We start from the raw sequence: 14,009 nt of genomic DNA, 5'->3' as shown, positions 1-14,009 counted from the left end.
TTGATGGTTAAAAGTGCAATTTACACACCAGTATTTCAATTTGCTAACTATTTTCCATAAATACATATTTATGCAGTGAAATCGACAAGGCTTGTATATTAATACATTGGTAATGAAGCAGATGCAGATATTACGTCTCTGGATAATATTTTTTGAAGTTGATGCGATTTTACTCGAGCTCATTCAAAAGAGTTTTATTTTTTTCAAAAGGTCGATAATAATAATAATAATAATAATAATAATGTGTGTGTGGCCCTTTTTTTATTTGAGAAACTGCAAAGAGCAGGCTTTCGGAGACTGGAGTGGAGGGGAGATATTTTAGATTTTTATCCCTGAATGTTTCCCCCTGCCATTCATTCTCTAGACTCCGGCTCTCGTTGAGCAGGGGCTGCGTGGCGCGGCGTGGTGCGGGCGGGCGGGCGGAGTACGAGTGCCAGAGCCACGGTCACACAGAGGAGAGGAGAGATGAGCACCAGCGGACCCCGGCTCGCCGAGTAATGCACCGCATCTCGCAGGTTGGGAACTCATTTCTTACATCCGCCTTTCGGGGTCGCGTGGGTCTTTTTTATTTCGCCATTCCCTCGGAAGGGGCTTCGACTTTTGGTTGTCATTTAATTCCGAGCGGTTGTTAAACCCTAACACACCACCAGACAGACTGCAATAATACTGGGAATTATATTTCACACCCCCCCACCCGCCCCCCTTCTTTTGTAACTTTGGGATGGGTCCAGAGCTGTGGTGGAAGCTATCCCCCACACACGACGGTCAAGTAAATTAGCCCTGCCCACTAAATGCCGAGTTTATCTGCTTAGTTAGCGTTTGCTGTTTCTTTAGGGCGACTGAAGGCCATTGCACAAGGACAAATTCAAAAGTCTGCGATTTGTGCCTCGTTCTACGGTTCTCGGGCGATCAGCTCGCATTGACTCGACCCTGGTTGAAATGCAAGCTGGCGTTGTGATAATCTGATGTTGTTGTTTTAAATCTTGTGCAATGTAGTGAATTTGGAAGACCGAGATGTATGTAAACGGAGTTTCTCAGTGTCGGGAGAACGGGAACCACGAGCCCATCCCCCACGCTCAGGGGTCTGGAGGCAGTGGCTGTCAGCAGCAGCAGCAGCAACAGCAGCAACAGCAACAGCAACAGCAGGATGGGCAGCAAGAGGAGAGTGCAACTGTCAGTGACAGCCACAATCAGGAAAAGAGGCAAGCAAATGACCGGGAAGACAAGAAGGTAAGAACACCTTAAATGTTCTTACTTTTTATTCATTTTGCAGAAAATATTTGTTTTAATATGTTGTCTTTTTCTAAATAAGGAATACCACATATTTGTACGTAAACCCTGTGGAACAAGCATTTTACTGGCTGTTGCAGACATTAATTGTTGTGGTAATTGTGAATGATCAACAGGAAGTGGGAAATTATGAAGAATGTCACAATGCCTTGCTATGCACTGCAAGGTGGGCATAATGACAATGGTATCATAGCTATTGTTTTAAGGTAGTGATTTAAAAATAAATAATTATGGAATATACAAATCCAGAGATATTGCTGACAATAATTAGTCAAAAGCTAAGACTGATATGCCATGCCTCTCTGTAATTGTACCAATTGGCGTTGGTTTGTCAAAATAAATCAGGGCTTACAGTAAAACAGAATGAATGGGCTCATACATAAACATCAGTGGCTTGTTCAAGAATACTACTCAAACAGGTTTTTGACCGATGTGGCATGTTTGTTCCATTTATTAATGATTTGGCTTTATCCATCCAATATCTAAAGTTTTACTTATTTCACTGGAAGAATCTTTGTGCAATTTTTCAAAACCATGTTTTGTTTCCATTAAGTCTAAACCACAAAGGATAAGCTCAGGAGTTTATACTTTGGTTGTGAATTATTAAACCAAAATGTATCTACCTGTCACATATTATCCATTCCTTATAATAAACAGATATCCAGGCTAAGCTTGTATTTGCTGAAGTTTAGAAGAATGTGAGGTAATTTGACATGATGTATGTAGATCTGTGTTTTCTTTTGTGGGAGATTCTGGGACTGGAGGTCACTTTTTTAAAATAAGGGCTGCTCACTGAGGACAATCTGAAGATTTTTGTTTTCTCTGAAGACCATGAGTAATACATAGGTCCATAGAGCAGCTCCGCTCTTGCGCCCCCTCCCCCCACTCGCAACAAGGACAGAATCCCCCTCGTTCTCACCTTCCACCCAACCAGCCAGCGGATCCAACAAATCATCCACCAACATTTCCGTCTCCTACAACGGGACCCCACCACTGGCCATATCTTCCCATCCCCTCCCCTCTCTGCATTCCGCAGAGATCGTTCCCTCCGTAACTCCCTGGTCCACTCGTCCCTTCCTACCCAAACCACCCCAACCCCGGGTACTTTCCCCTGCAACCGCACGAGATGCAACACCTGTCCTTTTACCTCCCCCCTCAACTCCATCCAAAGACCCCAAACAGTCTTTCCAGGTGAGACAAAGGTTCACCTGCACCTCCTCCAACCTCATCTATTGCATCCGCTGCTCTAGATGTCAACTTATTTACATCGGCTCGGCGATCGCTTCGCGGAACACCTGCGCTCGGTCCGCATTAACCAAACTGATCTCCCGGTGGCCGAACACTTCAACTCCCCCTCCCATTCCCAGACTGACCTTTCTGTCATGGGCCTCCTCCAGTGCCATAGTGAGGCCCACCGGAAATTGGAGGAACAGCACCTCATATTTCGCCTGGGCAGTTTGCAGCCCAGTGGTATGAACATCGACTTCTCCAACTTTAGATAGTTCCTCTGTCCCTCCCGTCCCCTCCTCCTTCCCAGATCTCCCTCTATCTTCCTGTCTCCACCTATATCCTTCCTTTGTCCCGCCCCCCTGACATCAGTCTGAAGAAGGGTCTCGACCTGAAACATCACCCATTCCTTCTCTCCCGAGATGCTGCCTGACCTGCTGAGTTACTCCAGCATTTTGTGAATAAATACCTTCGATTTGTACCAGCATCTGCCGTTATCTTGTTATAGTAATAGATAGGTAATAGGTGCAGGAGTAGGTGATTCGGCCCTTCGAGCTAACACCGCCATTCAATGTGATCATGGGTGATCAACGACAAGCAGTACCCCATTCCTGCTTTCTCCCCATACCCCTTGATTCCGCTAGCCCTAAGAGCTCTCTCTAACTTTATTTTGAATGCATCCAGTGCCTCCACTGCCTTCTGAGGCAGGGAATTCTACAAATTCACAACTCTGTGTGAAAAAGTTTTTCCTCATCACAGTTCTAAATGGCCGACCCCATATTCGTAAACTGTGGCCCCTGGGTCTGCATCTAGTGTGTCTAATCCCTTAATAATTTTATATGTTTCTATAAGATCCCCTCTCATCCTTCTAAATTCCAGTGAATACGAGCCCAGTCGCTCCATTCTTTCATCATAAGACAGTCCCGTCATCCCGGAAATTAACCTCGTGAACCTATGCTGCATTCCCTCAATAGCAAGAATGTCCTTCCTCAAATTAGGAGACCAAAACTACACACAATACTCTTTGGAACTTTTTATGGCAAAAACTAATTGGAACTTTTTATGGCAAATGTAGACAGATAACTGATAAGCAAGGAGGTGAAAGATTACTGGATTAATATGCAAAGGGGTAGGGGCACAGAGAGATCAGCATGATCTTGATGAATGGTGGAGCAGGCCAGGAATTGATTTATTATTATCTTGTGCACCAACATACAGTGACAAGCTTTGTTTTGAGTGCTATCCAAGCAAGTCATATCAAACAGGAGTACATCAGATTGTGGAAAAAAGAAAATATACAGTACAGAGTGTCGCATTATTGCTACAGAGAAAGTGCAGATAAAACAAGTGCAAGGGCTACAAAGAGGTAGATTGGAAGATCAGGGATACATCAGCATATGAGAGATATTTTCAGAAATCTGATGACAGCGGAGAAGAAGCTGTTCTTGAATCTGGCAGTATGTGTTTCAAGCTTTTGTATCTTTTGATCAATGGGGAAGGGGAGACAAGAGAATAACCAGTGATCCTTGATTATGTTGGCTACTTTCACAAGACATGCATAGTATAGATGGAGTTGATGAAAGGCTTATATGATGGACTAGGCTGTGTTCACGACTCTCCGCAATACCAAGCTGCGATGCATTTGAATAGGATGCCTTCTATGGTGCATCTGTAGAAATTGGTAAGAGTCATTGGAGACATTCCAAATTACCTTCACTTTCAGAGGAACGAGGCACGGTGTGTTTTCTTGGCTGTGGTATTATGGTGTTAGACCTATACAGGTCTGGTAATGAATGGTCAGAAGTGTTTGAGGTAACATTCTTGGTTGCTATGCTGAGATTGTGAAAACCAGTCATAGTAAATTGTCAATATGGGAGTTTGAGTTGTTAGAGAGGAGATTAATATTGTGCTGGAGAACAATATTTAGTAGCAGGAAATTTCTACAAATCTAATTTTGGATGTCAGATAGGCAGTTGAAACAATCCGGGACAAACAAATATACAAAAATGGTGTGGCAATGAATAGTGAGGAAATGAAGCTGAGTGTTGTCATTGCGTATGGAAACTGCAACTGGATTTCTTGCATGTGTAGATACCTAATATGAGGTGTTATAGAGACACATGGTGAAAATTTCATTTACTTTTTTAAAGCTGTTTCATTTTGTGGTGTGTGATTAAACTGTTTTTAAAAAAGCTCATCAATTTTTGCACATTAATGCTATTTGGTTGACAGCCCTGATAAACAATTAATAATATTTTGTAAAATAAATTTAATGTGAGTTCTTTGAATGAGCTACATGGTTAAACTTTTAAAATTGTAGTCAGATGTGTTTACAGCATCGTGATTCTATTTTTAATCTTATTATATATTCATGTTTCATGTGCACATGACTTTTCCTTTTTAGTTTATGCGTGTACATTGCATGTGCAGAATGCCATAAAAAAATATCTTCTTTTGCTGTTTCAACATGCCTGCCCTTCTAAGAATCAATGTTTCAGGAGAATGAAAAAAAACATCTGCGAAAAAAGATGTAGTTTGATTTCTTACTTTCAGGCACATTTTGCTCTCATTGTGATGCATTGTGCATAAAACTAGTTAATAATTAGATTTCTAACATGGGCAGAGGGTATATTAGTCAATGTAGGATTTTTCAGTTAAGAAACTCGTCATGTTGAGTCTTTTGTCATTGCAGAAGTATGGTGAGGTGCAGGCATAATGAAAATCAGCAGGAGCTTTACAGGCACATTGACTCGGACAACACATAAACATAAATTATACATAAATTATGCATACATTCTGCAAGACTAAGAAGACAAATGACTTGCAAAATATCTTTTATTGCACAAGCATAATTAGAAAAATGTAGACACAACGAACTGCCGATGCTGGTTTACAAAAAAAGATGGAGTGTTGGAATAGCTCAGCAGGGTGGCGAACATGGATAAGCAAGGTTTCAGTTCAGGATAGACACAAAAAGCCGGAGTAACTCAGCGGGACAGGCAGTATCTCTGGAGAGAAGGAATGGGTGATGTTTCGGTTATAGACCCTTCTTCAGACAGTTCAGGGCTATTTTCCAGTCTGGAAAAAGGTCCCACCCAAAACATTGAATATCCATGTTCTCCAGAGATGCTACCAGACCCGCTGAGTTACTCTAGCACTTTGTGACAATTAGAAAAGATGTCCATGGTAGTGTGAGAGATGGCCCATTGTGTTGCATTGCCAAGGTGGGATTAGGCTTGTGCAGGTTTGTACAAAAACCTGATAGTTATAAAAATGTCGATTTCCTGAACTTGGTCGTGCGCTACTTGAGGCTTTTGTATCTCCTGCCGACGAATAAATGTACATCAATCCAATAAGATACTATTCAACAATAGTTACTGTTGTAATAAAGAGCAGCATATTATTTCTAACACACAAAATCAATCGGTGATCTTTCCACTTTATAATTCTTCTCGTAATTAAACTTCAGTAAACAAATATTCTAATGACATAAGAAGGTGGCAATTTTTCACATGGAATTTCACTGGAACCATTGTTCCATTATTATTTATTTTATCCTTTAATGGTGGTAAGTTCCATTTCTATTATATTTTATGCCCTGTATATACACTGCAGTCTGCAATAAAGTGCAAAAAATAATCATGAATTGCCTCTGCAGAAAGATAAATAAAATCTCACTGATTAATTAATAACTAATTTAACATTAAACTCTCATGCCTTAATTTGTTGTGTTCCCTTGTTTGTGCAAAGGGGTGGTAATGATGGCAGCAATGCTGTTGACTTAATCAGATGAAGTGCAAGATAGTAGTGGGTGACTCCATTGTCCGAGGTACGGACAGTAGATTCTGTGGCGGCAGGCGGGACATGAGGATGGTTTGTTGCCTCCCTGGTGCCAGGGTTCAAGATATCACGGACCGGCTTCAGAACATCCTAGCGAGGGAAGGCGATCAACCGGAAGTAGTTGTGCACATGGGCACGAACGACGTCGGGAGGAAGAGGAAGGAGATACTGCAATGTGAGTTTAGAGAGTTAAGAAGAAGACTGAGAAGTAGGACGTCGAGGGTGGTTATCTCTGGACTGCTGCCTGTACCTCGTGCTGGTGAGGGCAGGAACAGAGAGATCGGGGATATGAATGTATGGCTGAGGGGCTGGTGCAAGGAGCAGGGATTTAGATTTCTCGACCACTGGGATCTCTTCTGGGGTATTGGTGACCTGTACAAAAGGGACGGGTTACACTTTAACAGCAGGGGGACCAACATTCTGGCAGGCAGGTTTACTAGTGCTACATGTGTGGGTTTAAACTAAGTAGTGGGGGGGGAGGGGTTGACAAATTGGGAATATGAAGATGGAGTTAAAGGGGAAGCGAATACAGGAGAAATTGCAAAGGACTCTCGAATAAATGGGAAGGGAAGTTCTAGATGGGATAAGAGAGTAAGGTCAGGGCCAATTGTGACCAGTGTGAGAGGGGAGGTGAATACCGAAGTTAAAGTGTTGTATTTAAATGCGTGAAGTATAAAAAATAAAGTTGATGAGCTTGAGGCTCAGTTAGACATTGGCAAGTATGATGTTGTGGGAATTACACAGACATGGCTACAAGAGGACCAGGGCTGGGAACTGAATATTCAGGGTTACACAACGTATAGAAAAGACAGACAGGTGGGCAGAGGGGGTGGGGTCGCTCTGTTGGTAAGGAATGATATTCACTCCCTTGCAAGGGGTGACATAGAATCTCGAGATGTAGAATCAGTATGGATAGAAATGAGGAATTGTAAGGGTAAAAAGACCCTAATGGGAGTTATCTACAGGCCCCCAAACAATAGCCTCGACATAGGGTGCAAGTTGAATCAAGAGCTAAAACTGGCATGTCGCAAATGTAATGCTACGGTGGTTATGGGAGATTTCAACATGCAGGTAGATTGGGAAAATCAGGTTGGTAATGGACCCCAGGAAAGAGAGTTTGTGGAGTGCCTCCGAGATGGATTCTTAGAACAGCTCGTACTGGAGCTTAACAGGGAGAAGGCAATTCTGGATTTAGTGTTGTGTAATGAACCTGATCTGATAAGGGGACTCAAGGTAAAAGAGCCATTAGGAGGCAGTGATCATAATATGATAAGTTTTACTCCACAAATTGAGAGGGAGAAGGGAAAATCGGAAGTATCAGTATTACAGTATAGCAAAGGGGATCACAGAGGCATGAGGCAGGAGCTGGCCAGATTTCACTGGAAGGAGGCCCTAGCAGGGAAGGCGGTGGAACAGCAATGGCAGGTATTCCTGGGAATAATGCAGAAGTTGCAGGATCAATTTATCCCAAAGAGGAGGAAAGATTCTAAGGGGAGTAAGAGGCACCCGTGGCTGACAAGGGAAGTCAAGGACAGCATAAAAATAAAAGAGAAGAAGTATAACATAGCAAAGAAGAGTGGGACTCTTTTAAAGAGCAACAGAAGATAACTAAAAAGGCAAAACGGGGAGAAAAGATGAGGTATGAGGGTAAGCTAGCCAATAATATAAAGGAGGATAGTAAAAGCTTTTTTAGGTATGTAAAGAGGAAAAAAATAGTCAAGGCAAATGTGGGTCCCTTGAAGACAGAAGCAGGGAAATTTATTATGGGGATCAAGGAAATGGCAGACGAGTTGAACCGGTACTTTGGATCTGTCTTCACTAAGGAAGATACAAACGATCTCCCAGATGTTCTAGTGGCCAGAGATCCTAGGGTGATGGAGGAACTGAAGGAAATTCACATTAGGCAGGAAATGGTTTTGGGTAGACTGATGGGACTGAAGACTGATAAATCCCCAGGGGCTGATGGTCTGCATCTCAGGATACTTATGGAGGTGGCTCTAGAAATTGTGGACACATTGGTGAACATTTTCCAATGTTCTACAGATTCAGGATCAGTTCCTGTGGATTGGAGGGTACTTTTTAAGAAAGGAGGGAGAGAGAAAATGGGAAATTATAGACCAGTTAGTCTGACATCAGTGGTGGGGAAGATGCTGGAGTCAATTATAAAAGACGAAATTGCAGAACATTTGTATAGCACTAACAGGGTTGTTCTGTCAGCATGGATTTACGAAGCCGTTCGCTATGGCCTCTCGCAGTTTAATCAGTGTTGTGGAGGAACAGTATGTGTGATGATACCATTAAAATGCAGAAAATATCTCGTCTATCAACTCACATGTTTTTGTTATTTTTATTTTTGAATGTTTTCCGCTGCTTAATTTCTCTGATTTTATTATTTCTTACTATTTCTGCCCATTTCCATCCTTCCTCCTCAGCCCCCTCTTTTGTGCAGTTTCTCTTGTATTGCTCAAACACACACTGCACAAATTTAACTTATATATATATATATATATATATGAATGTGTGTTTGTGTGTGAGAGGCAAGATAGAGATAAATAGATCTCAATGTTCCTTCTCATAGATCAGAAGCAACTTCAGAAATCATGCTTGACTAATCTTCTAATTCTTTGAGGATGCCTGCCCTGCTGACACTGATTGCTGCTAACACTGATTGCTGCTGATACTGATTGCTGCTGACACTGATTGCTGCCCAGCTGAACCAGATGAGCTGATTGCCTCAGTGAGAGACCTAAAAGGGAAGGGAAGCAGTGTATTTAAAGAGAGAGACAACGACGGGAGCAAAGCAGTGTTTGAGTCATATTTTGTAAGAAGGCAGCAAGCTACAGTTTTGATTTAACTACCTGTTTTGGTTTTGTGTATCTGTCTGCAAACAATTAAGTTTACCTGTTTTTGGAAAAGACTAAATATATGGAATTTAAGTTTGGAAACAAGAACTTTTCTGTCTTCATTTCCGGCACCCACACCTCCCAACCTTCAAGAGAAAAGCTCCCGACCTCTCAAGACATCACAGCAGGTACCGCAGGCAATGAAGAAAGCCAATGGAATGTTGGCCTTCATAACAAGAGGAGTTGAGTATAGGAGCAAAGAGGTCCTTCTGCAGTTGTACAGGGCCCTAGTGAGACCGCACCTGGACTACTGTGTGCAGTTTTGGTCTCCAAATTTGAGGAAGGATATTCTTGCTATTGAGGGCGTGCAGCGTAGGTTTATTAGGTTAATTCTCGGAATGGCGGGACTGTCATATGTTGAAAGACTGGAGCGACTAGGCTTATATACACTGGAATTTAGAAGGATGAGAGGGGATCTTGTTGAAACAATAGACAATAGGTGCAGGAGGAGGCCATTTGGCCCTTCTGAATCCTCTGTTCCTTGAATCTTTTGCGATAGGAGCAACTTCCCTTATTTACCCCATATAAATATTTCATGATCATGACCTATGCTCAATTTCTTCTCAACCTTCTCTGCTCCAAAGAGAATGTCCAAAACATCTCCAATCTAACCGTGTAGCTGAATCTCAGCAACCCCGGATCTATTATAGTCTGAAGAAGGGTCTCAACTCGAAACATCACCAATTCCTTTTCTCCAGAGACGCTGCCTGTCCCGCTGAGTTACTCCAGTATTTTGTGCCTACCTTCTATTATAGTAAATCTCTTGTTCTTCCTCTCTCGGACCTTCATGTCCTTTAAAGTATAAACATCCAGTTGTGGCTGAACAATGGTTTTGAGAGGTTGAACAAAATCTAACCAGTATTTACTCAGTCTATATTTAAGAAGTTAGGAATCCAGTATGTTTTACTATTCACTGTCAACATATTGTGTAAAAAATGAATACACCTGTTTACTGGTAGCTCTCTATTCCCACTCAACTTTTAGACCTCGACAATTTGCATGTGTTATCTCTCCTTGTTCGTTCTGTCAAAATGATTTACTTTACAATTCTCTGTATTAAACCTCATTGCTTCTTCTCTGTTTGCCTCTCCCTGCTAATCTATATTCTTTTGCAATCTTCTTTTGTCTTAATTGCTGTTTACCACAACTCCAGTTTTGGTTTCATGTGCAAATTTTGACAATTTATCCCATATATCCAAATGCAAGTAGTAACAAATATAATGAAGAAGTAACTATCCTCATTCAATTTTTTAATGAAATAACAGAGAAAACTGATCAAGGCAATACAGTTGTTACTTCTAATAGAAGGTTTTGAGGACACATAGCTTTGAAAAACAGCCATTTACTATGACTCTCCTCTGTGTGATCTTGAGCCAATTTTTACCTATGGTGTCATTTCCCTCTATTTCATGAGGCTCACTTTTGGTAACTACCATTTTCCATTGGGCCATGTAAAAAAAACTTTCTATTAGAAGTAACAACTGCATTGCCTTGATTAGTTTTCTCCATTATTTCATTAAAAAATCAAATGAGGATCGTCAAGCATGATTTACATTCTGCAAGTGCCTATTATTTTTTCCCCTGAATATTATTCCTGAAAGCCTCGCTGTTACTGAGTTTAAACTTCGCTCTATAGAGAAGGAACTGCCAAGTTATCCATTAACTTTAATGTTGAGTTCGTCATTCATATTTGCAGAGCTGATAGTAAAAAACGGTTCAGACCTGTCAAGTCAAGAGCATTTTATTGTCATTGAAACAGAACAATGAAATTCTTACTTGCAGCAGCACAATAGATACGTAAAGATAGTACTCTGTAAAACCCACAATAATCAACAAAAGAAAGTTTCGTGTGTATATATAAAAAAACAAACAAACAATAATAGTGTAAAGTCAAAAATAATACCCCCAAGTCTATGTAGTTTGGAGCCTATGTGGAGGTTGTAGTGTTTAATAGCGTAATGGTTGCAGGGAAGAAGCAGTACCTGAACCTGGGCATAACAGTTTCCCTCCCCTTCCTCCCAATGGCAAGAGTGAAATGAGAGTGTGGTCAGGGTGGTGTTTGTCTCTGATGATGCTGGCTGCCTTTTTGAGGCAGCAACTTTTGTGGATCCATTTGATGGTGGGGAGGTAAATACTCATGATGAATGGGCAGTGTTCACAACTTTTTGCAATCTTCTTCATTCCTGGGCTTTCGAGTTGCTGAACCAGGCCGTGATGCAACCAGTCAATATGCTCTCTACTGTACACCTGTGGAAATTACAAGAGCATATTCATTGAATCTTCTCAAGAAGTAGAGGCATTGATGGGCTTTCTTTACAATTGCATCAATGGGCTGGGTCCAGGACAAATCTTCAGTGATATGCATGCTCAGGAATTTGAAGCTTTTGACTCTCTCCACCACTGGCCTGTCGATGAAGGCAAGTTTGTGGATCCTCGTCTTTCCTCTTCCAAAGTCTGCAATCAGTTCCTTGGTTTTATTGATGTTGAGAGCAAGGTTGTTGTTCTAACACCATTTGGTCAGTCGATCGACCTCTCTCCTATATGCTGACTCATCATCATCTGCAGTTTGTCCAACAACGGCGGTGTCGTTAGCAAACTTGAAGGTGGAGTTTGAACTGTGTCAGGCTACCTATTGATGATATTGGGTAGGCATCTTGATTTCTAAGCCCACCAATTTCCCCAATTTCCACCAGGGTAAAAGAAATCAGACACATGGTTATATGAATCTTTTTCCATGACTATGTCACCTTATTTTCTATTTATTATCCATCCTGTAAATCTTTTTTTTTTCAGGAAATGCAGACAATTCAAGTTTCTGATTAAGTCTTGTACAGTGCATGGCTTTTTGTCTTAAATACCATAATTCAAAATATTGAATTGCAAAGTATCCCCTTGCTGCTTTGTTTACTTGAATTTTAACTTGAGATTTTGATTTATGTTTGCAAAAATAACAATTAATATAAGGAAATAGAAATAAAAGGAATAGAAAATACATTATAGTCATGTGGAGGAAGGAATTCTTGCAATTCTTGAGTATTGTAAAGGATTTTTACCTCTGCTTACGTTAAGCATTTTTAATATGTATTTTATACACTGCCCTGCATAATGTTCGGGACAAAGACCCATCATTTATTTATTTGCCTTTGTACTCCACAATTTGAGATTTGTAATAGAAAAAAATCACATGTGGTTAAAGTGCACATTGTCAGATTTTATTCAAGGCCATTTTTATACATTTTAGTTGCATCATATAGAAATTACAGCTGTGTTTATACATAGTCCCCCCATTTCAGGGCACAATAAAGTTTGGGACACATGGCTTCACTGCAATTGCTCAGGTGTGTTTAATTGCCTCCTTAATGCAGGTATAAGAGAGCTCTCAGCACCTCATCTTTCCTCCAGTCTTTCCATCACCTTTGTAAACTTTTTTTTTTATTTTTTACTTTCTTTTTTATTTTTATTATTATTTTTTTTTTACATACATACAAACACAAACTAAACAAACATAGGAGATGCATATTGAATGTAAATACCCTTACTTTAAGTTCCCAAAATCGGAAGAGACTAGAGTCCCGGCATTGCCTGTATTAATAATGACCATCTTTTATCAAACATGTCTGTTGTCAACTGTAACCTTGCTGTGATTTTTTCCATTATATACACATTTTTTACCCTATCTCTCCATTGCATTATGCTTGGAGGCTGTGGTTTCAACCAAGAAGTTGTTATCGTCTTCTTTGCTATCAGCAGCAGGATTGTCAATAAATGTTTCGAACTCTTATCTGTCATACTGTCAGGAATTATACCCAAAATGTAAAGTGCTGGTTCCAGAGGGAAGTTAATGCCCATAATCTGTTTAATTTCCTTTTGAATATTCTTCCAGAAATCCTGTATTTTTGGGCAATCCCAGAATATATGAGTGGAGTCCCCAACTTCTCCACACTCCCTCCAACATAAATCAGTTGTATTACTATATTTCGATGTAATGAATGGAGTATAAAAGTAACGCATTTTAACTTTCCAGTCAAATTCCCTCCATGTTGGGCTCTTAGTTAGTTTATGTCCCTCTTTAAATGATTCCTCCCACCCTTCTTCTGATATTATGATATTCGCTTCCAGTTCCCATTTTTCTTTGATATGTAAGTTGTTCTCATTGGATTCATGTTGTAGTGCTTCATAAATTTTTGATATAATCCCTTTTTTTGACTTGTCTTCCGAGAACCCCCACAACACTTCCTCTAATTTAGATGGAGTCTTGCAGATGCTCTCCCATTCCTGATGTTTCTGTAGGTAATCTCTTAGCTGTAAGAATTTGTAAAAGTCATGAGCAGGTAAATTGAATTCTTTTTGAAGTTGTGTGAATATTTTCATTGTTTGTCCCTGAAACATTTGATCTATGTATATTAGCCCTTTGTCAGCCCATCTGTCAAATCCTGAGTCCATGGCAGATGGTACAAAGTCTGGGTTTTTTGCTATTCTAGTAGCCCTGCTTACAGAATTTGACAGCTTCAGCTTCTTTCTTACTGCTGACCAGACTTTCATTGTTACCCTAATCCACTCGTTGCCCATCCTGAGCCTCTTCCGGGCCTTCTCGTTTAAAAATGGGAGTGATTCTAAAGGCAAATTTTTACAAGCGTTTTGCTCCATCTCCACCCACATTGAATCTTTCTCTTTAGTAGTCCACATGATTAAGGCTCTGAGTTGCGTTGCCCAATAATAATTTCTTAAATTAGGCAAGTTCAACCCTCC

The 14,009-nt window shown here is 40.7% G+C and overlaps 1 protein-coding gene across 4 annotated transcripts in view; it reads left to right on the top strand.

Moving 5' to 3' along the window:
- The first annotated feature begins 414 nt into the window (after nt 1–414).
- Nucleotides 415–14,009, top strand: part of LOC144605442 (RNA-binding motif, single-stranded-interacting protein 3) — a 1,037,045-nt gene continuing 1,023,450 nt past the window's right edge. For all 4 annotated transcript variants that reach the window (XM_078420726.1, XM_078420737.1, XM_078420711.1 and 1 more), the window contains exons 1-2: nt 415–515; nt 997–1,230. In XM_078420726.1, coding sequence (XP_078276852.1) covers nt 1,015–1,230 — 216 coding nt within the window. In that variant the 5' untranslated portion in view covers nt 415–515; nt 997–1,014. The remainder of the gene's footprint in view (nt 516–996; nt 1,231–14,009) is intronic.

This window comes from Rhinoraja longicauda, chromosome 2 (assembly GCF_053455715.1).
Source record: "Rhinoraja longicauda isolate Sanriku21f chromosome 2, sRhiLon1.1, whole genome shotgun sequence".
NCBI lineage: Eukaryota > Metazoa > Chordata > Chondrichthyes > Rajiformes > Arhynchobatidae > Rhinoraja > Rhinoraja longicauda.
Note: the sequence above shows the minus strand (reverse complement) of the source record. Positions and strands in the feature narration are given on the sequence as shown.